This window comes from Castanea sativa, chromosome 8 (assembly GCF_040712315.1).
Source record: "Castanea sativa cultivar Marrone di Chiusa Pesio chromosome 8, ASM4071231v1".
Taxonomy (NCBI): Eukaryota; Viridiplantae; Streptophyta; class Magnoliopsida; order Fagales; family Fagaceae; genus Castanea; species Castanea sativa.
The window spans coordinates 47,930,542-47,956,805 of NC_134020.1; the positions used below are offsets into that span (position 1 = coordinate 47,930,542).

General features: G+C 31.3%; 2 protein-coding genes across 2 annotated transcripts; one reads left to right on the forward strand and one right to left on the reverse strand.

Moving 5' to 3' along the window:
- The first annotated feature begins 8,387 nt into the window (after window positions 1-8,387).
- LOC142606451 (uncharacterized) lies at window positions 8,388-14,680 on the forward strand. Its single transcript, XM_075777801.1, has 3 exons — window positions 8,388-8,567; window positions 12,480-12,860; window positions 14,576-14,680. Exons 1-3 carry the CDS (start codon window positions 8,388-8,390, stop codon window positions 14,678-14,680), a joined length of 666 nt encoding a protein of 221 aa, XP_075633916.1.
- Window positions 14,681-18,235: 3,555 nt separating this feature from the next.
- LOC142607701 (zinc finger CCCH domain-containing protein 14-like) lies at window positions 18,236-25,578 on the reverse strand. The gene is made up of 3 exons (XM_075779292.1): window positions 25,284-25,578; window positions 22,986-23,046; window positions 18,236-19,345 (listed from the first exon to the last, which is right to left on the reverse strand). Exons 1-3 carry the CDS (start codon window positions 25,363-25,365, stop codon window positions 18,568-18,570), a joined length of 921 nt encoding a protein of 306 aa, XP_075635407.1. The 5' UTR covers window positions 25,366-25,578; the 3' UTR covers window positions 18,236-18,567.
- Between the last annotated feature and the right edge of the window lie 686 nt (window positions 25,579-26,264).

The following is a 26,264-nucleotide window of genomic DNA, read 5'->3' on the forward strand; positions in this document are numbered from 1 at the left end:
GGGTTATTGTATTTCTACATAAAAAAAAAAAAAACTATCACACATACTATTGGTTGATAGCTCCAGATATAAATGTGAAATATATATATATGCTTTTGAGTTTTTGTTAACCTCTCCAGAACTTATCACATCATAATCATTTTTTAAAAATAAAATTATTTTTGTTTAGTCTAAACTTAATAATGAGTGAAATTCTATCTCTCTAACAAGTTCAACTTAAATTCAAACTCATCATCATCATTTTTTTAACAAAATTATTTTTGTTTAGTCTAAACTTAACAAGGACTGAAACTCTATCTCTTACAAGTCCAACTTAAACTCAAACTCAAACTCAAACTCAAATATTGATAATTTATTTCTAAATTTGTGAAGTTAATCATGTACACTATAAAAGCAGTGCAAACCTCAATATATTTTTTTTAAAAGCCGAGTAGAGATATGAGCTCTTCTTCTATTATTTTTTTCTCCTCTACTTTGTTAAAAAAAATTATTTTATGATTTTTCATGTATCTTTTAAAAAATAATTTTTATTCATGAGCCACCAAACTCTCTTTAACTGTTTTTTACAAGATAAAAAATCTTGCAATAATTGAAATTTAAGGTTGAAACCTTTGACTTTTTATTGACTTCTCCAGAATTTGCCACTTCATTATCATTTATTTTTAAATAAAATTATTATTTTTAGTCCAAACTTAATAATGAGTATAAACTCTACCTCTCTAACAAGTCCAACTTAAACTCAAACTCATCATTATCATTTTTTTAACAAAATTATTTTTGTTTAATTCAAACTTAACAAGAAGTGAAACTCTTTCTCTCTAACAAGTCCAACTTAAATTCAAACTCAAATGTTAATAATTTATCTCCAAATTTGCGAGGTTAATCATGAACACTATAAAATCAGTGCAAACCCCAATATTTTTTATTTTAAGCCAAGTAGAGGTATGAACTCTTCTTTTGTTATTTTCTTCTCCTCTACTTTGTTAAAAAAGATATTTTATGGTTTTTCATGTATTTTTTAAAAAGTAATTTTCGTACATGAATCACCAAACTTTCTTTAGCCGTTTCTTACAAGATAAAAAAGTTTGCAATAATTGAAATTTAAGGTTATCGCTCCTACATATGTCTTTGCTTCACCTCACAATATGAAAATATGTTAATTTCTTGGGCAGAAAACTTATATACGATATAGTAAGAGAAAGTATGGTTTCAATTATTTCAACATGGACTCCTGCCCAACTTTTTTTAGCCTGAACCATATGCTGATAAGGTTCATTTAAAGTTTAGACCCGTTAAAATTTAAATTATTGCTTTAAAAGTGTGTGTATCTTTTTATTTTTCTTATATTTCTCTTTTGAATAGTCATATATTTATTGAATTATTTCAATAAGTTATTCTTTAATTATATATATATTTTCTGGCATTTTGGAAGTTTTAACATTTGAATTTGTGTAGACATACACACACACACACTCACATATTTATTATCTATAATTTGTATGCTTTGAATCTTTTGATTCCTTTTAATAGTTATAGCCATGGATTATTCTTTTAAATGTAACTCATCTTTCTCTTATATTTCTCTATTGTTTAGTCATATATATATATATATATATATATTTCAATAATTTCTAAGCAGTGAATCATCTGATTCTTTAATATTTTTTTGATATTTCAAAAGATTTAATATCTGAATTTTTTAGTTATTTTTTTGCAGTATCTAAAACTGTCTAACAAATTTTTCTTAAGCCATTGCACGTTCAAGTGTAGACACCCCATTTTACAACTTGCATTTAGCCAATATTACAGGCAAAATAGGAATGTTGCACTAAGGGTATGGTCATAATTTAACCGTTAGATTTTTAAATTAGTGATACAAAACAAATTTGATGCTCTAACAATCACAATGGTATGTCATGGCCTTGATCAAACCACCTAATCAAAAGTTATCATACAAACAATTTTCAATGATCGTGGCTCACCTACATAATGAGCCCAATCACGTCTTATTTTAAACACTTAATTTAAATTGGTTCCAACAAGAATTAATTTAAAATTAATTAAGTATGAATTTTGATTGGAATTCATTTTATTTTATTATTTTTAATAAATAATAAAAAAGGGATTTTTTTATGGCATGCCATTTTGAAAAACAATTTGGATAGAGAAAAATACATGATCCATGAAAATTTTCAAAAAAATAATAGAAAAATGCTCAAAAAAACGTTACTATTTTCAGTAACAACTTGAATTGCATTTTTGGCCTAAAAAACGTTGAAATTTGGTTTTCTTTATTTTTGTAAAAGTTGTAGAGAATTAAATTTCCTTTAACATAAAACCAATCTCGAATCAATTGGAATTTTGAGTAGAAAGTTAAAGCCAAAATACGAAACAGATGCAGAAGATAACACAAATTCATCATCATTTTCAACTTTCTTTCAAAATTTCAAATAGGGATCAAAACCAAATCTGTTCCAGCTTATCTAAATAGGTTTATCTCTTCCCTTGCCTTCAGAAGAAAGCTAATAACTTAGCTTTAAATCTAAGTCATCTCTTCTCCTATAAATAGAGAAGACCTCTTCCATTTTCGGCACCCCATTCCCACTAGAGAGCTAGTGAGAAAGCAGAAAAGAAAAATTGTGGTGCAACCATTGTTCTTACTTTGATTGTAGTTTAGTACTTCCTTGATTTCTTCCTAACCCTTCAAGTGATCACTTCCCCCTTTAATTAATGTTTTATGCTGGTAAGTAGTTAATTATGTTCTTTAAATTCTGCACTAGTTTATTATTTCCTATTTGCTAAGCTTCTGCACTTGTTTATGTTGTTTTCTTTATTTTCCTTGCATTAAACACCCATCCACTCTAAGAAACTCGGGAGAAAGCAATAAAGAAAAGCAATTGAATAGTCCCTGTTCTTACTTTGGCTATGGCTTAGTACTTCTTGCTTCCTCTCTAGTCTTTTAGTGATTATTTCCCTATTTTAATTTCCTTTTTATTTATAATACTATTATCTGTCTTTAATCTTCAATTAGGTGTTTAGGTTGTTTTTAACATTAAAGTACTTGCCTTATTTTGTCCTTCGTATTCTAAATTTCGTGGATTCATGCTTGTTTTAATACATGGTTATCTTTTTTATTCTCATATAATGCTTTATTCATGGTATCTTGTTCCTCTCTTATAATTTTGTGTCTTCTCGTATGCTACACACATCGATGTAATCTCTTAATGTAATTCCAATTTTGAATACCATCTCATGATATATCACATGCTTATTGTCTATTGTCTTTCACACATGTAGTTCTGATGCTTTGTTACCACATGCTTAATGTTTGGTTTTCTTCATAAAAATCAGATTGTTGCTTGTTAGGGAATGTCCTATTCTTTGTAGTTCTCCATGATTAAATCTTGAATTGCACTCAGATTATTTTGTAATCATATATGCTCCAACATCTTAGTTTGCTTTCGACACGACAGATGTATTCATTCTTAGTCATATTATCATATTTTAGTTTGTCTTCAGGTGACTTGAATCTTGGTTTGCTTACATATGCTTTGTTGCTCGACCTTGATTTTCTTCACATGCTGAATCTTTAGATGCTGGATTTTAACTTTCCATCTCAAAATAGCATGACATATATCTTTGGTTCTCTTCACCAATGATTGAGACATGAACATGACGTAATTTTCTGACTTTCCATTAAAAACTTAAGACGAACATGTCTAGATTTTTTTTAGTTTATGCACATTCCTGGATAAATGCTTCCAAGTCTTTTTTTTTTTTCCTTTCTTTCGTAATATGCTTGGATGAACATGCCTATATATGTCATTGATATTCTATTTACATGCTTAGATTAACACTTCTAGGCTAATGTGCAATTTTCATTTAAATACTTAGATGAACATGTCTAGGTAGTTGTTTTACTTTTTTTAAATGCTTAGACGAACACGATAAATATTCTAATTTTCTCTATAATATTTAGATGAACATCTCTAAATGATTTTTTTTTGCTTTTTTTTTTTTAATTTTAAATTTCTTGGATAATCAATATACTCAAACGTTTTGTTTTGTTTTTGTTTTGTGTTTTTTTTTTCAATTGTGTGGATGACAAATAACATGACAATTTTTTGTTTTCCTTCACATGCTTGGATAATCAATATACTCAAACGTTTTTTTTTTTTTTTTTTTTTGCAATTGTGCGGATGACAAATAACATGACAATTTTCTGTTTTCCTTCATATGCTTGGATGAACACTTCTAAGTTATTATTTACTTTTCATAACATGATTAGATGAACATATCTAATTTTTGATCTATTATACGTGCTTGGATGAACATGTCTAAGCTAGAAATTCTTTGTTTTACATTAACTTCCTAGATGAATATGCCATTACTTTCGTGCTTTCTTTGCATTTACATTGTTATCTAACAAATTTCACTTTTTGTTTCTCTTTACATTAAATTCTCCAACACATGTTTGTTTACAATTCTTGCAAATTAACATGTTTATGTGATATATTATTTGCATTTGTTTAACATGACATGATATTGGCCACTTTAACCTTGGAGACTGGTTTTACCGGGTGAGATGGGTGCTTAATCTCTTCCTATCTCGTAAATTAGCCTCCGAATCAAGATTAAGGGTTCTAGACTAGGCTCTTGTATATGCAATTTTACATTTTTAGAATGTAACTAGGAAACAAAGCAATATAATTTACTTTTGTAAATTGTGTCTAGGACCAAAAAAGCATTGTAAATTTTGTTACAAAATTGATGTAAATTGTCATATATATTAATACAATAGAGGCATTTTTTATAGAGAAGGTTTTCTTATTTTTTCATTTAAATTAAATAAGTGGCGACTTCATGTAAAACCCTCGATCTAGGGGGGAGTACATTTTATAGTGAATTCGACATTTTGAGCATTATGATCTCACCCGTTCGCGCAGGTTAGGCCCAGTTTTTCATGTAGGTTAGGCACAGTTTGAGAAAAAATTGGCGGGCTGAGGTCGCAATCGCTTACATTAAGCAATAACTTCTTCATCAAATTGTAACACAAATTAAAGTTATAAAAGAGTAAAACATGCAATTGTGCAATTTCTTAATCAATTTAAGATTTTATAAATTTATTTTAGTCTACCTCACAAATAGGTAGGTTCCTGTGCATAACACGGGTTAGTAACTAGTTAGTAAAATGAGCGTACTCTATGTATCTATTGTAGATTGTAAACATAGCTTATTATTATTATTATTATTATTATTATTATTATTATTATTATTATTATTATTATTATTATATATAAAAAACCTAGGTCTACTCATCTTCTTTTAAGATTCATGGTCATCTCCTCTATTGCCTCTTGGGTTTTCTCTCAAGATTGAGATGGATTGGAAACAATTCTCTATTTATTTTTTATCTAATATATCATCATTATTCGTAACAAAAAAAAATTAAATTAAATATTTTTTTATTAATAAAAAACAAAAAAACACCCTAAAAAATTAAAAACAAAAACAAAAAAATAGACTAGGTCCACTCCCATTCTTTTAAGATTAAGAAGTTGAAGGTATCCATTCTAACTGATGTCAAATAGCCACATATGGAATTTATTACTCTTTTTCTTTTCTAAGAACAAGAATTTTCAAGGCTCTTTAAGCACCTGACTATTCCCTCATGTTTGTGCAGTACCTTCATTCCATACAGACTAGGTATATCAATGTGAAATCCCTTAGAGTAGCTTCAAGATGTTGGCTAGAAATTTTGAATTCAGGTTCTCATGGATATCATGAGGCCTTAAGAACCAATAAGGTAACCCTTGAATTTGAAATTTATTAATCCGAATGGGGCAATTACCTTTATTTTATTAGCTTTCATTAATTAATATTTAATAATAATTAAGGCAATTATGTTTTCTTAATTAGGAAGATTGTCTTGTCATGAAGAAATTATTAAAATTAATTGTCTCCCCAGTGCAACTCCCCTACCCTTTCGGGCGGGCGGTGACCTCTCCAATGGGTTAACATAGGGCTGGCGCCCCCATATGAGAGGTGAAAAAAATTTGTTCTATGGACTTTTTCTTTGTTTGAAAATCATTAGGTGGAGTATTCTTGCCAAATTAGGAGCATATTTTATTTTTTATTTGTCTATAAAAAATTCATTATATACTGAGTGCTAGCGAGTCATCATTCATAGTTATACTTAGACTATGTTTTATTTAATCATGTGATTGTCAAGTCATGGACATTTGTTAAACATGTTAATAAGTCAGTTTTCCTCTTCTTTTTTTTCAATATCATAATTTTAGGCTATATTTATAAAGAGAAGTGTTATATTCACAAAAATTTTAGAATAAATCTTATATGATAAAATTGTTACTGGTTCTAATTTGAATTTACTAATAAAATTACTTTTTTACCATCCAATAATAACTTACTATTTAGAATTTTTTGTGAAAATGTTGTAAATATAGCATTTCTCATTTATAATAAAATGCTTTAAATTTATGTATTTATTTTTGTATATGTAGAGATAGATATTAGATAGTAGAGGAGGAAGATGTAAACTTGAACCACCACTTACCATATAAATTATAATTTCCATGTAATCATGTATATCCTTGCCTTCTCAACATTATTACTTCAGTCACAACATGGGGTTGACCACGTACTATACCACATTCCAAATCAGACAAATACCTATTACAAGGTTGCCAAACAAGAGCATATGTGATCAATGCCTATAATTCAAAAACTTAGGCGCTAGAATTTAAATTTTTGCACTTTGAAAGCGTTGTGCGACCTTATACTAAGTCTTATGTTAGATCCGCTCTAAGTTGATTTGAACTTTATAAGATACTACTCATATTATTATTATTATTAGTCATTGTAGATATAGTATTGATGTGACTATCACTTTCTTGGATCATAACAAATAAACTTGAAATAAGTATTTAAGTATTTAAGTGAGAGAGATTGTAATATCCAAACCATGTAGATTAGTATAAATTTAGGACTAATGGAGTCACACATTAAACATACACTAGATCGATATGTAAGCCATATGAGCAATCACATTTCATATTTTATAATATGAATAAATTTTTTTGAAAAAAAAAAGAATGAATTGCTTTTGGATACTCCTGCTCAAATATTTTCAATCTATTAGATGGTAATCCAGTTTATCACATTATTTTTAATTTTGTATAATTTTTTTATGATAATAATAATAATAATAATAATAATAATAATAATAATAATATTATTATTATTATTATTATTATTATTATTATTATTATTATTTATTTTTTTATTTTAGACCTTCCATATAAAGATTCTTGCCTAAACCCTATAAATTTTGGACCTCTCATTTTCATTTAGGACATACCATCACAAGTTTGAGACCATTGCCATTGCTATAGCAAGAAAATACCATAGTTGGTTCTCTCTCTCTCTCTCTCTCTCTCTCTCTCTCTCTCTCTGATTCTGCCTGTATATATAATATATGTATCTGCATATGGTGGTGGATGTTGTTTATAGCACAATGGTATTGATCGATCATCCATAGATCAATATCTGTATTACCGATTTTGATTCCCGCTGTTATAGGGAGCTCAATTGGTCATGCTTTCAGTCTTCTTTGGACTGCTTGCATGAACTCGGACGAACTTTATATATAACGTTCTCATTTCCCCATGTTTTTGTGCGTGTATTATTATTATTATTATTATTATTATTATTATTATTATTATCATGAGGGAGAAGTGTGTATTATGTCGTTATCTTATCTATCTATTATACAATTTTTTTATCAGTATATAATATACTTTTTTCCTCTGATTCATCTTCATGGCTCTACATGTTCACGTTTATCATGTAGATAGGAACTAGATCTCTCTCTCTCTCTCTCTCTCTCTCTCTCTCTCTCTAAAGCAATTTTGAAATGAGTCTGGACCATTGATCTACCAAAGCTGGATCGATTAATGGATTATTGGTCTTCGATGAATTCATCGAAAACCCAAATTTCCATATGTGTTCAAATCTCTATCTCCCTCTCAATGATGATTTTTTGTTAGCTACCTGATGAAAGTGTTGTCCATTTGTAATTTGTGTCAGCCTTCCAGGTCATATTGTGTTTTCATAAAGTGTTTCGGTTTCATTCTCTCATACAAGCCAAATCCTGATCTATAATCTCTACCTCTCTCTCGTGTGTGTGTGTGTATGTGTGAAGGGTGGGTTGGTTGGTATAATACTAATTTCCTTAATGACCCTTCTTTCTTTCTCTGACATTGTTTTTCTTTTCTTATTATTTTTTTTTAATAATTTGCATGGACACAGGTCTCTTTAATTTGCTCTCAAAGCTTGACTAGGATCTTGTTCTTAGCAATCAGGCAATGGCTCCCCAATCGTTCAATCAGGCATATGGAGTGAATAGAAATGTTGGATATTCCAACCCATCAAGAAACCAGCAGGTGGACCTCACTCTCAGGCTTGGATCATTCCAATTTGCTAATCCTATTCCCATGAACCCTCAATATGCCAAACCCAATTACTTCACTGGCCCTCAGACTCAGGTTCTCCTATACTTTGTTCTTGCTACAAATTAAATTTTGGTAGCTTATTATGCTGATTGCTTCTAGGGTTAATACTTAACAAGAGATGATCGGTCTGGTATTAATTGTTAAACCTTGTTTGTTTTGTTAATTATGTCATGATGATAATTGATAAATGGGTTTTCATGTGAATAGGAATATATTTCGATAATTTAATTAAGAACCTGAAAATATTTTTTGTCTAAATTAATTTTTTAAAGAAAAATTCAATTAATGTTGGAATTTTTATATCAGGGAGTGTGTGTCTATATATATAATTATTCTCATGTTTATAAGTCATTTCCTATAAGAAAATGATCTCATTCAATTATTTTTTATGAAAAATTCTAAATTTTCTTAAGATTATCATCACAATTGTCTTCATAATCATGACCTTCATTGATTATAATCAAATTTTTTCATTCTTATCACCTTCCAAATTGTATTGTTACTTGTGTGCATCCACATTTTTTTGCTTGAAGACATTCTTTTAAATATGATTTTTTAAAAATAAAAAATATTCTATATCATTGGTTTTTATTTTTGAGTCCCCTAGCTCAAGTATGAAGCTATGGAATGACAATGATTGGTTATCATTATTATTACTATTACGAATACAGTATTCTTAAAAAAAAAAATGACTATGTTTTTAAAGTAACTAGATATAATTTCTTCACATAAAAAAAAAGTAATTTCTTTGAATTGTAATGGAAGCAGCAAAAATAGCTCTGGAACCAACCATACCTTTGGTATCGTCAATATGGTTTTATTGTTGCTAAAATAAATATTCTATTTTTCACCTAATTGAGATTAACTTCCTCTAAAGTTCTTAAAATAATTATACTGCAGATTCTTAGATTCTATTAAATTTTGTCATGTCACTAACATGTAACATAGAAACAAATCGGTTATACTAGCCAATGCAAACAACAACACTATGCCTTAGGTGAATTCATAGAAGGTGTGGACTTGGGATATGTCTCTATTTTAATTTATTTATTTGGGAGTTGTATATCGTATAATCCTATAGCAAATCAAAAATTAAAGCGGGTTTAAGTTAATTCAAAAATAAATTGGTAAAATCTTTTATAGTAGAATAAGAGATTTGGGCGTTCAATCTTCGCTTACATTAAAAACCAATTAGTGTCTTGATCTAATTATAAAGAAATAGAAAGTAATTATTATGAGCGGACATTATAAATATGAATGAAGTGTTCACTTACACTAAAACCAATTAGATGTATTGGTCTAATTATAAATAAATAAAAAGTAATTATTAAGAGCGAATATCATAAATATGAATGAAGTGTACTAATTACACATTTTAGTAGTAATTTTTTTTTTTTTTTTGAGAAACTACTAGTAAACTAAAACAATTGATAATCAATCCTTAACCATTATAGTATTTTTTCCCTTGTGCTTATTGTGAACATGATCATTATTATCATTACCATTTTAATTACCATCAGTCTACTTTTTAAAAGTACTTATAAATTATATTCCACTACATTATTTTCAAAATTTGTTATTATGTTCTCAGATAAAAAATGACAATAAAATCATATGATGTTTCAAATTCGTTAATTAAGCCGAAGGAATAATGAGTTTTATATATAACAAGCATAGGTAGTTTTTCTGTGTTTTTTAGAAACCAACCTATTTCATCAACTCAATAAAGGAAGATTAAGGTACATGAAAATCAAGCATAGGTAGTAAATATGCATACTATATGGTATATTGTAAAATATGTGCTTTTGTTTTTTAATTTCAACACATATTAAATGTTTTCTGTATTATATCTGTACCAAAAATATATTTCAATTTCTTTATTCTTTCCTATACTAATATTGTTTATTTCACCAAGATTTGTTTTTATATATGACAATAAAATTCTTAAAATCAATATTTTATAGTTTCATACTTTACAATATATCTATATTAAACATCAAAATTCTTATATCTTTATAATGATCTTGAATTTTTTTTCTTTGTTATACAACGTAAATTTTTTTTTTTTTTAATTTGGGTGATCATAATGTCCTATATATATATATTAAAGTCCCTTTCCTACAAACTTGAACCCTGGACCTAAGTACGTGGTGGTTATATTAAAACTTAACTAGTTGGTTTTAGATATCTTATGAAAATTATCCTAAGATAACATTAATCATGCTACAAAATTGGAATATAATAAATGAATTAATTATTTTCATTTTTATGCTGAACTTTAAAACATTTTTTTATTTTAAATTTGAACTAAATGAAATGCATACTTACATCTATTTCTTATAGCATATATTTTGCTTTATATATTGCTACCTATGCTAACAACTGATAATTAGCCCTTGATCAATTTGAGAATCACCTTATCCTTCCTTGTACATTACCCAAAAAATAAAAAAGTTCAACTACATTATCATCTCATACCTCTTTGTTATTTTATTTTTAAGCTAAACTTTATGACTGTAGCGATGTTGTTACTTTAATATTCGTTGTGATCAATATTATAATTCTAGTGCTCCACATGCATTAAGTATAAACTTAATCATGTGTTTATAAACTCTTGAACACTCTTTCACTGCAAACCGAATTTCAAGGATGAATTCTACTCATGAGTTCTTAACATTCATCATATGCCCATCTTACCATTTCAACTCTTAATAGATGTTGTTAACATTAATAGCACAAGTTAAAAAATAAAATATAAATTCTTTAAAAAAAATTCTAGAGGAGTCAATAAGAAGATACATCTTAGGAACATATTAATTATTATTATTAAGTGGATTTTAATTATAACTGCTTAAATTACTTTTATCTATTAAATTATGACAATTATATATTTACATTGTACTATCAATGTAAGATTTACATTGTAGACAATTATACTGTACATATTTGTTTAGAATCAATGTAAGATTATACTATACACATTTGCCAAAAAAATATACAATATTGTACACATGTTTAAAAATAATGTAAATATTACATTGATAATACAATGTAAACTATGAATTCCATTAGTTTATTTCAAATTTGTTAAGATTAAAATGAGCTTTTTTGAGATTTAGTGTTTGTTTAGGCAGTGTGTCTGCGGCCATTTTTTTTTTTTTTTCTAGTTGAGCACCTCTTGCACTGTTCATTGTCCATGAACAGTGCATTTAAGCATGTGAACAGTAAAAATTTTGTGAACAGTAACTTTTTTTATTATTTTCAGTTTTTAACAAAATAAGCAGTATCCAAACGAACCCTTAAGATGAAAAAAAAAATAAAATTATTGTGGGACTTACTATTTTCTCCATATTTGAAAAAATTGGTTTGCTGTTGGGCTTTTTTTGTGTCCAAAAAAACCAAAATATTGTTACGAAAATCATATTTAAGATAAAGTGGGTTTTAAAAAAAATTTAGGGCCGAAGTGCTCTAAGTTTTATTTTAGAAGGGTCAAATAATATATATATATATATAATTGCCAGGTTAGGGTTCATTTGAATCCCCTTAACTGTACATTGCGCAACCCATTATAGTTCAAATTTAATAAAGGTAATGATCCCATAAAGTATGCATACGTCCCCTTTATTAGATTATTATTATTTTTCCGTAAAAGAGGGAGACGGGAATTGATGAATACTTCTTAAATAATGTTGAATATAGTTGTACATTTTTTTTTTTTATGGGATATAGTTGTACAATTAAAGAAACTTTTTTTTTTTTGTATTTTTTTTATAAGAATCAATCTTGTTTCTTAATGTGAAATCCATTTTTAGTTTCCAAGAAATCAGCCACAATTTGTCTCAACTCTTACATTATAGTAAATCATCCCAATGTGAAATGCATACAACTTTTCTACATTGTCCTACGGATTCAAAATGGGCATTCTTGTTTTACACTTAAAAACAGGCACAATATCACAATGGCATGGTTTATGGGGGAAGCAACACTCGAGGACAAGCCTTTAACACTCGACGTGTTCCATACTCGACACAAGTGAGAATCATGGGAAACCATTTCATGACTAATTCAAATGGACAAAGTCAGCTTGCTGTTGCTGTTGGGGGAGTTCATCATCACATCTACAACTTCATCCCTCCAACGCAGCAAATGAATGAGTACACACTGCTCAATCCCACTTCTAGGAGAGGCAGTGGCAGCTCGTCTTCACGTAAGAGGAGCTCACGCAAACGTGAGGTGAATTACAATGACCCAAATAAGAGGTGTACAAACTATAACTGTGGCGTTAATAATACCCCAATGTGGCGCAAAGGTCCCCTTGGTCCTAAGGTATGTTCTCTTATTTGACCATAAAATATTTTACCAATTTAACTAATTAAAACATATAATTACAAGCATGCATATATTTTATCTTTGGTGAAACATGATAATTATTTCTATTTAATATTAACCCAAAAACAACCACATCCAATCAAAATTTCCCCTCAACCCAACCCACTATCAATCATCCAATGGCCTAATCTTAAATATAAAATCCAATTATCTATCTTTAACACCGCGGTTTCCAACATCACCTTGAGCCACCACCTCAAGCCACCACCTCTTATACAACCCTCACATCTACCCCCACTACACATAATCCCTTTACCTATCAACCAAAAAATTCCATGACCAAAGCCAATCTCCTGCATAACACCATCGGCACATTATCACAATGAAAACACTCGCAACAGGTCAAATCCATGCAATATCACTTTGAAATCGTAAACTTGAATCACCTTTTTCCCTTATAATAACCTAGAAAGGGTAGAAAGTGACAAATAGGTCTGCAAAAATAAAAAATGTAAACCATACAAAAACACCAAAAACACATTTTCATAGAGAAAAACCCAAGTGGGTAGAAAAACCTCTCTACGGTACCACCTCTCAAATCCCTACTAATGAATAGTTGTAGTGTACGGTTACAACAAAGACCCTGCAAATCTAAGTTATCTAATGTACTTGAACCCTTCAAGTATTAGCAATCGATTTCATCAAGTCCTTTCTTCACCTAGCTCCTAGAATCCATGTATTGAGTGACCAATGGTAAGTCAACAAATCTCCTTGGATTTAAGGTTTGCTTCAATGATTTCCACACCAATCAACTCTCTAACACTTAAATATGGTGAAGAGTGTGATGGTTTCTTCTCTAAGATACGTCACCGATAAGAGGGAAGAAGAAGAGAGAATGGTAGAGATTTACTCTAAGCCCATGGGTTCTCTCTCACAAAACAATGAGCAAGAAATTGCTCTCTTAAGGCACTATAAGATCATTTTCTACATGTTTCTCATGTTCTACATGTAGAATGTGTGAGCTTTGACACATATGACTGAGTTGTCCAATGGATCAAAATGTTGTGTTGGACATTTGTCTTTAAGCCAGTCATAAGTAAGTCGCAAGTTGCATACTACAAAGATTCCTTCTTTATCTGCCACGTGTTTATATTGTGGGCTAGGTATGTCGTGAGTAGGTCGCAAGTTCTTCTTCCAACAACTTTGACTATCTTTGACCAGGGCTCAATACATTCTATCCAATTGCATTGTAATTTTCCTAAAACATAAAATAAAGCAAAATTACAAGTAAATTTGACACGGAATTAAGTCAACAAAAAATATGGACTTAATAATTTTCTACCTTGCAACACCCATGGTTTTGTTTGGGTCTGTTAAGCTAATTTTTTTATTAAAAAAATATTCCTCAGAAAAGAGATATTAATTTATACATCAACATTTAATACCATTTGACCTAAAAAGAGGATAAAGGGGTGGAATTTCAATTAGATTGCTAATTTGGGTACAATGTCGTTTCCGAAATCATTTACTAAGTCTAGTTTTACTAGTAGTACCAATGCAATTTACCAAAAAATAAAAATAAAATATCAAATCATCTTTTGCTTCTTCTTCTTCTTCTTCTTCTTCTTTTTATTTTTATTTTTATTTATATATATATATATTCAATATTGATGCAATTTGCTAAACTCTTTTCCTTAACTTTTTATTTTCAGAGCCTTTGCAATGCTTGTGGGATCAGGTATAGAAAGGAAGAAGAGAAAAAGAAAGCTGCTAAGGCGGCTGTCGAAAACCCTTGCCCAATCACTGATCAGGAGTGAAAGAGTTCCCAAACAATTCTCATGCTTGTAGCCTGGTTCCATAACAAACAGTTTTTGAAATTAATAATGGAAACATATGAGACACTACCATGGCTTTTCCTTTCTTAAATTACCTATCAAACTATTAGGTTGCTTTCCGTTATTAACTTATATTTTCTATTTAATGGACTATGTTTTATTGTGACAATGGGTTATATCTCACTTTTTCTCTTTCAGTGGGAGTCTGAGAAATTTTCTGGTAATTTTTTTTACTGAATAGGATAGAAGTATATTAATATGGGAGAAAAATTACATGTCGGGTTGTCTAAGAAAACAGCCCAACCCGTGGCATATGTAATTTACACCCTCTATGAAAACCTCTATTGTTCATTACGAGGGGTAAAATTTAAAGAATGAAATGGTTCTTATTCATCAGAAAATGCTTGAAATATTATACATTTCACTCGGGGTGTGTATGAGTTGAGTTGGGTTTGGTTTTTTCAATCCAACCTACCATAGTCAGGTTGAAAAAAAAAAAAAAAAAACCTTAGTCCAACCCAACACATCACAAGTGTCCAACCCAACCCAACTTACATGGATCAGATTGGACCCATGGGTTGGACATTAAAAAAAAGAGGATTAGAACAACAAATTTATAAAATTTTCAACACAAATAACAACAAATTTACTAATCAAACTCAAGAATCGCACCAAACCAACGCAAACTAATTAGTTAGTACATCAAACCAATACAAATGGAAAAAAGATTTATAAATTACAAATCTATTAGAAGTTCATCAAACCAAAAGAGTAAATAATAAAACCCAACCCAATTTGACCTGCTGACCCCCAACCCAACCTAACCTACCAACCCAATGGACTGGGTTAAATTGAATTGATTTTAGCGGATCAATGGATTGGATGCCTACCCCTATATTTTACTATAAATTAGTTACACATTTGTGTGTTACCATAAACTTTCCTCTGTGAATTTGGTGCACCAATTATGCGTCATAATATTACACAGCACCACTATAAATTGTCACATCAACATTTTTTTTTTTTTGAAGAGATAAATTTATTGAAGAAACACTCACAAAACAAAGAGACACAGGAAGAAAACAAGTTTACACAACAGTAACATCTTTGCTCTACCCTTTTTATTTTATTTTATAAATTATAAATAACACACTTAAAATTTGGAGGTGATTGAAATTTACACTTTAAAAGTTCAGAATATAGATTTTACTCCCTAAAGTTTGGGATTTTTGGATTTTATACCCTGACATTTCAGAATTTGAATTTTACCCCCTAAAGTTTAAAGTTGTTTGGATTTTACACTCCCAAATTCTAAAACTTTAGGGTGTAAAATCCAAACACCCCAAAACTTTAGGAAGTAAAATTCAAACACTCCTAAAATATAATGGGTAAAATCCAAATTCTGAAACGTTGGGGTGTAAAATCTAAACATCATCAAACTTCAGAGGATAAAATCTAAATTCTGAAACTTTAGTGTGTAAAATCCAATCATTCCAAACTTTAAGGGTATAATTTGTAATTTATCTTTTTTCTTTTTTTTTCTTTTCTTTTTGAGAGGATCATTTATGCTCTACCTAAAACAACAAATTGCAAACAGAAACCAGTAAAGACAACACCTTTGCAATGGAAGTTTAGAACCAACAGACATGAGTGGAATAAACAAACAAAACTAACTCAGGGAAGACCAATAAACCTCACTCAAGCTTTCTTTGTTAAGATTGAAAATTTGAAATTGTAACTCCCCGGCCCAACACAAGCTCTGTTCAACACAGAGTTCTTGAAACTGTAAAGTGCTTCAATTCTTGTTCTTACATCCCATTTGGTGGCTTGCACTCCTTATTTTTCACCATTCCTCCACGAATTCTGGAATTCCCCTGACCACAAATGATAGACCAAAGCACCCCAAGCTAGCTTACCTAACAGGTTACTCCACTAACTAGAGACCAATTCATAACTTCTTTCAATATCCTCCTTCAGAAACTACATTTGTTATGACCAAGAAGACCACACTAGTTTCAAAAGTTTTAGGGAGTCTCTCTTCTTTGAAAGAGACCCAAACAAGTTGGGATCTCCTATCTTTACTGGTTTCCCCTGTTAAAAAGGGTTTGTGTTTCCAATTCAACCTCACCCGGAACCCCAGCCTATTTCGTCCTCCAGCATATTAATTTATCTCTTCCAATTTTCCCTGGGAAGCACCAAGCTCTACAACCTCGGCTGTCATCCCATTCAATGGGAGGTTGTGTAATTGAATCAAATAGGAAGCTTCCGTGATCTGCATTTCTAATGGTTGAGTTGTCCCATCAAACTCCTGTAACAAAACTAAACCCTCATCAAAAGATCACGGACTATTATCGAAGTTACACGGTTACACAATCTCTTTTTTTAATTGGATACGAAAAAAATGCAGAATTTGATCTTCTTCTTATATCCGATCAATAACTATTTAATTTATAAAATATCTAGATTTTAGGTTTTTGTAGTGTAAAATTATGTGTAAAAGATGAGTTCATAAATTGACTACTAATTTATATAAGTATATATTTGATTGACATGAAATTTGATGTGTATTAACTATTAAGAACAAAGAGAGTATATAATCCAATAGTAGATTTTTCACAATATATTTTTATATAGGAATATAGTGAAGGAAAAGTGGTGGAGTTCAAACCGCAAACATGGAACACTGAAAATGATGACATATACTATCAATTAAACCTCAAAACTGTCAAAACATTATCTTAATACAAAGTGTGCATTTGGGTTAGGATTAAAACTTAAAATTATTTCACTATTCAGCTTATTTTTGCTACTATTCATAGGTCTCACTGCACTTTTTGACGCTATTCATAAGCCCACTGTATTATTTTATCTAACTTTTACCTTTATCTGCAATACTTTCAATAATAATTTTTATGTGAAGTAAAATTAAAAGTTACACAACGTGTAACATTATCTTAACATAACGTGGGTAATTCATGTATGCATGCAACAATGCGTATTAAGCCAAAAACGTATGATGCTTTACATTTTCTTTTCTTTTTTTGGTACAAACTGAAACTTTAATACAATAAAGAATCTCCAATGCAACCCAATATTCTATTATGTTACAAAGAAAGTATTAGTACTGATTTAAGAAGCAAAACAATAGGCTTGTGTTTGGGGAATGATTATAAACTAGAATCTAACTTTAAACTTTTTAAAAATAGCTGTCTACTGAAAATAGGTAATTCTCAATCGAACACGCATGCCAACCAAATATAGCATCTATGTAAACACAATGGGACATAACCATCTTCGGCTAGACCATTCCAAGCTCATATACCAATTGCGTGACGAATACCCAGAACCTTGGAGTTTACATCACATCCCCAAACCAACCAAGGGAGGGAATTGACAATTATAAAGCAAAAATAAGGAAAACCTGTGAGTTTACATCACACCCCCAAACCAAGGGAGGGAATTGACAATTATTGAACAAAAATAAGGAAAAAGAGAGTTACAAAGCAAAAATAAGGAAAAAAGTGGGGCCTCAAAAGATGACACAAATGCACCGATATTTTAACCCAATGCCCATCCGTTGTAGCTGAATACTACTTGCAAACAACCCAGGTGCCTGTGTTTGGAGCTTAAGGCTTCTTATACATGTTACAGACGATGGGAAATTAAAAACCCTACAACAATATTCCGGTCAAGTTAACCACAAGAGGAGTAAATCTGTCAATATAATAATATTCCAAAATATCATAAACCTAGCAAATCAAAAACAAAAAATAGAACAATAAACGAAACAAAACAAAATCTATTACAAGTGTTCGTCCTAATGACGATAGCAAGGAAACAAAGATGAGAGGTCATCAAAGAAATGGGAGTCACATCCCTGTCTTGCGCAATTCCTCGACTCCATGTGCAAAGTGGCACCTCTCTCCAAAAGTGCAGGACCCTTTAGTAAAATTCTCACAGAGCTTGGTCTTGAAGTTGTTTGCTGGAGCCGAGGCTGTCGTTGCATGGTTCCTCATGGGAGGTCCAGAGGTTGCACGAACATTTGCAATGAGCTCTTGTACCATGGCACTGGCTTGATCAATCTGATCGAGAGTACCCTCAAGCTCAATGTTCCTCCTGGTGGGATCTGAATCATGCTCTTTTATGGAAAGCTTTGCTCCTGTCACACGGCAAATATGCTTTGAGTTCACACCATTCTTCCCAATGATGGCTCCAGTAAGTGAAGCATCTACAAGTATCTTAGCAGTGGCGGAGGTTCCGAAGCTAGCCATAGCCCGATGACTGGATTGGTGATGATTGGATGGGTGAGGTTCAACCCGGCCACCCATCCTGCCTGGCATCGGTCCCATTGCACGAGAATCTTCATAGGATGGAGCAGTTGGCTTGCCAAGTTCCCACTCACCATGAGCAAAATGGCATTTATCACCAAACTTGCATCCTTCGGCTGACTTAAACTTGTTGCACAAACGGGTCTTGACAGCTGGAGGAGACGAACCATCTGGAAATGATGGTGGAGCAGCCGAATTTCTGGCAGGTTGTGGAAGAGTTGGGTTGCCAGCAACATTCATCATCTGAGACACAACTTTGATGCCACCAGGAACGTAGTGCAAGAAGTGACATGCCTCACCAAATGGGCACCCAGAAGTGCTGCATTGCAAAAGACAATTGAATGTCATCTGTCAAAAACTAAGTACAATATATACAATCAGAGGATACTGTAACTACAAGCACACATTGATCAGAAAGCAAAATTTGTTAGCACAGACACAGAATGAACAAAACAATTTAAGGATTCCCAACATTGAAAAAATACTGCAATTCTGCATAGGTTTAGAATGTCTAGAAATTTTACAAAATTTGATGTAGCCCAATTTAGTTGGGATTATAGCTAAGTTGTATTGCATACAGAGAGCTAAAATATCTGGCAAAGTATCAACAGAGACCCCCATCACACACAGAAGCTACAGTACTTTTGTTGCCCTTAAGAGCATTACAAATAAAACAGTTGACAAAGCTTGCAGAATAGACAGTTTATAGGCAAATCTATGGGCCAACTTTAGGCACCAAATGCCAACCATTTCCCACTGGACAGCAAAGCAAACAGATCCCTGCCTTGTTGCATTCCCAACAGCAACGTGGCCCTAGTGGGAATATAATTTTGATTTCATTCACATGAATGGTAAGGGGTAGAATGCTATCAAAATCTTAATACTACATTCAACAAAACATACAATACTACATATCCAATTTCGTCAAAGACAAGAAAGCAAGTACAAACATGCAAAAAAGTCAAAACCATCACTATTTATTAACAATAGGCTCTTGAAAATTAGAATGAAGAGTAAATGTTATCTATTTAAAATTATATGCTTTAAACTAGTATAATCTTTTACATCAATAGCTTTCCAAATCCTCATGCATCACATACGAAATAATACAGCATGCAGGAAGCAAACACCAGGTAACAGGAACCTAAGTCAATAGCCCAAGCTTACCTAGGAATTTTATTTAAAATCAACTTTTAATAGATGAGGATCACATCCATTTGCACAAGCATGTCACATTATGGAATAAGATTAAGCATTTTACTTGAAGAGCTTACTGACTAAAGTAACAGGACAGTGTAAGTTTCTCAAACAGTCTACAGCAATTAAAGCTTATTTCTTATCCAAATAATATTCTCATTTGCCCCTAATGGATACTAGTCTTTCAAAAACATTAGTCAATTTCTATTAAGGAAGCATGGACACAAGGCAAAACACAACATGAACACAGAAAAACAGCTAATCTAAAACATTTAAAACACAGACATGATGAGAACATGACAAAGAAAATTATAAAAGAAAATTTGTTTATTAAAAATAGATACACATAAATATCTTAATCAGTCATCTATTACTGTCTCTTAAACACATGCATTTTCCTAATCTATTCAACAATGACAACAACAACAACAAAGCCTTAGTCCCAAATTTCTGGGGTCAAGCTTGAGTATAACAAACATGCCATCAACTTCATAATAGAGCAATGAACTACCTATGAATTAATATAAATTATCTCAATGCACTTAATCAATCAGCAACAGTAAGCGGACATAATCATAGGGTAAAGACAAAAAGACATGCTTTAACCAAAGCATTTAATCAATGCCATATATTGTCAAGGTTGTGAAAAGTTGAACTATAAGCACAGTAAATAGGAACTTTCAAGTGTTGAACAATATAGATTGTAATGAGAATTTATTCAAGCCCAACAGACTAAAATCATAACAATACAATACACAGACAAGCTGCTTTAGGAATAGCATGCTCAGGAATCAGAAGTAAAATTCTACAAAACCTGAGGGTTAAGACAAAACAGAAGTGAATAATTCCTTCATCAAACCATAGCTCCTGCATTGTTCTTTCACAATTTTTTTTAAAATCCAAACAAATTGTTTATAATCCTAACAACTCCAAATTTTTATTTTATAAAAAAATAAGCCATACTTCTAAGAAATGAAAACACCATTACAGCTTTGACCACTTTACAGTATACATATTGGGATGGGATCCCTGGAAGTGTAGTAGAGAAATAAACAAGACTTAAATGTAGACTGTTTAAATGACATTCTAACAACCGAAACACCTCACGCCACTAAAATATTGAATTCAAAACTTAGCATCTATCCTACATTGCTACATTATTGGAATCCATATGATTTTGTAAACATAAGTTTTTGAATCCACAAACTCACTGTCCACCTTGAATTACAAGGGGAAGTAGTGTCATTTGAGCTAGAGCTCATTGACATTTTGTAAAAAATGTTAAATACAAAACCAATGCAGGACATGAGGAATAAAAAAGTCACTCCAAAAGAGGAAAATTACATGATAATTTATATAGCACAAAATTTAGCTACAAAATTGGTTGTAACCTTAAGCTACAACCTTACTTAATATATTTTTATTGGAGGTGAATTTTGACAAATCCACAATTAGATTATATCTTCTTCTTATATCCTTCATGCTTGCAAAATTTCTAGAAAATTAAAGATCAATAGTTATATCATCAATAAATTCCTTAAATTGCATATTTTTGTAGTTTAAAATTATACATAAACTATAAGCTTATTGATCATATAGTAAATAATATCTAATTAACACAAAATTTGACATGTATATTAAAAGAGTAAAGATCCTGCAATTCAACAATTAGAATTTCAAAATATGTAGTAGTTTTTATTTTATTGAGTAAAGTTGTAGCCGTAGGCTACAACCAATTTCATAGCTAAACTTTGCCCATTTATATATTTGCCATTTTAAAAAGTATTGATTTTTAAAAAGAACCAATTCATAGAGACCAAGAGAACAATATACTGAGCAGAATTCAAGGGCAGAAAAGGCAGCAAATCTAAAGAAAAATTCTTGAGAATCAGTCAAAATTTGTATACAACAGGCTTTGACATCAACACAGCTTGGACAACAAATTTACATGAGAAATTTGTATATGATGCTATGGTCCACTACTTCAAAGCATAAACATTTTATACACAACAGAGATGTACTACAAACAATGTGGGAAGGAAGTACAAAGCAACTTCTATTAAAGATGAACCAAGACAACATTGCAAAAAGGGGGGGAACAACAAGCTGAAGGGGCAGCAAATTTCAAAGAAAAAAAAGGTCAATTATTCAATTTTCTTATACTCCAGGAGAATCTGACAAAACTTTCATATGATCAGTACTAAAAAGGTGCAATAAGAGTCAACATCCAGAGAGGGGGAGGGGGGGAGGCTGATTCATAATCATCATGCTGTGGACAAGATTAGTGTTCCAACACAGTCTTTACAAATCAATTTGTGCATCGCAAATCAATTCAGTAATTTTCTTAGATAATCAGAACAAATACGGTAACCTGTACCACAGCTTTAGTTTCCAATTCACTGGTCCGCATCACACAGCTTTTACTTGTAAACATTGTATAACAAATTATATATAACAATATTATGGAGGATGACTTATGCATCCAAGATCCAACAACGGCTTTCAATTTACATATAGTCCAGCAAGTAGTTAATCGAACTGTAAGCTTGTGACCCAACTGTTTCTGTTCATAAGTCTTTCTTAACATGATTAGAACAAAGAGTACAACCTGTATCACAACTTTAACTGCCCAATTCATTAGTCCAGATAACACCAATTTTACTAGCAAAAATTGTGTAATAATGTTTGTTATAACTTATAAAGATTAGCAGTAGATGAAATTGTATTTAGAATATTTATTTTAGATAGGTTAAGATTAGAACCTGAAAAACTTTGTGCAAGGCTTCGATTTGCTTCCTATACCAGTTGGAAAGGACTCCATTTCTGTTGAAGAACATTAATTAATTTCCCTCAGTTAAACTTTCAGTGAGTTATTAAATCTTTGAAGTTTAGGCAATATGTAATATCATATACCATATAGCATTTTTTATCACCATGGAGAATACGCTGTTTCATAAGTAAAAGGATTGTGTTTATTTGATACATGATAAAAATAGTACCAATCCCATTGAAAAATTTAGATAGTGGAAGAAAAATCCAACAGAGGAAGACATCTGTCCTACTTTTTTTTTAGTAAGACCTCAATCTCTCACCAAACTACATTTTTGGTTAAAACGGATCGGAAAAGAAAAGGATACTTAAACCTTTTGTTTTTCAATCTATTGGTCCCCAAGAAAACCGGATAAGAGTAGCTTGTTGAAGCAAATTTGAATTTGCTTTTCTCCCAGGAACTAAATTGTAGATAATTTAAGAGTTAAGATATATTTTCCTTTGATTTTCATCTTTCTCAGTGGATAACACATTAATTGTTCAGGTTTGCAAAACTCAACCAAACCTATGAAAGATGGTTTTAAGAAAAAAGAACCGTCACATACAAGCAGAAAATAATCGCTTGGATAGAGGCGAGAATAGCTAACAACAGCAAGTGTAACATCCAATCAAACTTTTGGAAACTGAATTACCAAACTATGCACATACATATAAATAAAACAGAATGTTGAACAAAATACTAATCAAACTGCAGACTAAAGCAGCCAGCAAAAAATCTTCCTTTTCAAATATATTGCTTTACAAGGAACACCCACTGAAGAAATACACCACCATCAGTCAAGTTACCATAGATTAATCACTGCTATTGATAAATAATCAAGTATCTACATGAGCACATTAAAGAAGCAATATGTAACATTAGGAAAACACACCATCCAGTTGACAGCCAAGGAGAGTCAATTGAAATTACCAACACAACCTAAAACAAGACACATGAAATCTCAACCAGCGTACTCAAAGACAAGCTGGACACTTGCCTAGGCGCTCAGGCAAGCCAAGGAGGTGAGGAGCCTTTGAAGCCTTGAGACGAGGCAATCTTTCGTGTGGCGTTCATGGTTCACCTTAGCTCTAAAGGCGAGCGCCTTGAACAGAGTATAAGGCACTTGAGGCAAAAGCCTCAATGAAATTCAGCCCAAAAAAGGCAGTTTTCTAATTTGGCAAAAATAAGATCATTCTTTACATAAATTCAAGTTAGGGGTGTCTCTTTGTCTTGCTTTCTTCTCTCTTTCACCTCTTTTTGCATCAATTTAAAAATAGTCCTTTTAAATTTCAATCATAAGATCTTTTAGCTTTGATGGTTATGTTCATTTTTGTTTTTTGAACAATTTTGATAAAATTGTTGTAAAGAGCCTCCTACCAGTCTAGAAAATTCAAATCGTGTCCAATATGCATTGAATACATATGATTTGAGTTTATAGAACCATATTAGAATTCAGCACCTCACTTTACTTGGGCAAGCAACTATTTGGTGCCACATGCCTCAGGTGATACAAGGACTAGGCACCTCAAGGCCACCACTAAGCCCAAGAACAGAGAAATCATAATCAGTGGGCTTCACAAACACAATCCATTATGAACACAACCATTCCCAACCAGTACTTCACTTTAATGCCATAAACACATACATAAAACACCAAAGACACAAGAACCCAAAACTCTTGAAGTAACCTTGTACTTGTAAACAAAATACCCCCGAAAAACATTCATCAATTGCACCAAAATGCTACACAAAATGCTTGCAATCAAAGCAGAATAAAAATTTCTATTCTAATGTTTCCAGTTATTTATATCCCAACTGATAACTGAACTTCTATTTCCAAAGACAAAATACTGAAAACACAAATTTGATTCTCTCAAGAAAGAAGCAGGAAAAAAAAACTATAAAAGAAGCTGTTTCACTTCCAATCAAGCTTACAACATATGATTCGTTCTTAAGATTTCCCTTGGTTCCAATTCAAGTAATAAAAACTCTATGACTCGTATTTCTCAGCAACCAAACGGAACTTAAGATTCAAAACTACACTATTCATAAATTTTTTTTTTCAAATTCAGCCACGCTCACTCTCTATCCAAATCAAGCACAACCATAGCAGTAACACAAAACGACAAAAAAAAACCCTAACTTTGCGCAGAGAGAAATAAAGGCAGAACTACCTCTATTGTGTATACGTAACAGAGTAAAAGGAAAATGTGTTTGCGAGTGTAAGTAGAAGAGCAATGCGAAGGCATACCTGGCTTGGATTTCTTGAAGCCGCCATTGCCATTCAAAGCAGCTTCGGGCCTAAATCTTTTACGACCACCGCCATACTCCATCGCACACTGAGATTCCTCCTTTTTTTCCCCCCCAAAGAACCACGCGCCGGAGAATGAATACGAGCGAGCGAAACCACGACGCGAGAAAGTGCGAGAAAATCCGAGAGAGAGAACAAACCCTAAGAGAGAGAAAACTAGGGCTCGAGCGAGGAAAGAGAGAAAAAAACGAAAAGGCGGGGTTTCGATTCGAGGGAGAGAGAGAGAGAGATAGTGTAAATGAAGAGGCGGAATTGAAAATAAGGTTTAAATGTGGTTGATAATTTTTTGCAAAAACAAAGTCGGAGCGGCGAAACTATCACGTGACCTAGCCACCATATGATGTCAGCTCAGGTTGTATTTTTTTTTAAGGGACAAAGAACACGTATCTAAAATTGGACATATAATTGGATCGTATCTTGTCTAGGCACTCGATAGTCGATACTCGATATAAGTTTCAAATTGTAGTTTTAAATGAATTACTATTTTTATTTTATTTTTTTTTATGTTAATTATATTGTCAATGTTTGTTAATAATTTAACCATTAATCGTATTCCATTCTTAACTATCTTATGTTTCTCAAAAAAAAAAAAAAAAAAAAAAACCTATCTTATGACATACTACTTCTTATATGTAAAGAAATCTTAAATTTCATTGTTGTAAATTGAAAAATATATTATGAATGGTCAGATTACTAATGAAAATGAACAATAGTACCAATATGAAAAAGCATGATTAGAGAAGAAGAAAATTTTACAATGTACATAATTAAAATTAAAACAATTTTAAATTTTTATGGAGTGTACTTTAGTCTTCTTAAAAAAAAAATCCTCAGTAGTTTTTCAAAGCCTCCTGATTCAAGAACCGATTCTACCTATTAATTCATTGTGGTACCACTGTTGCAATTGGTCGGTTATGTAAT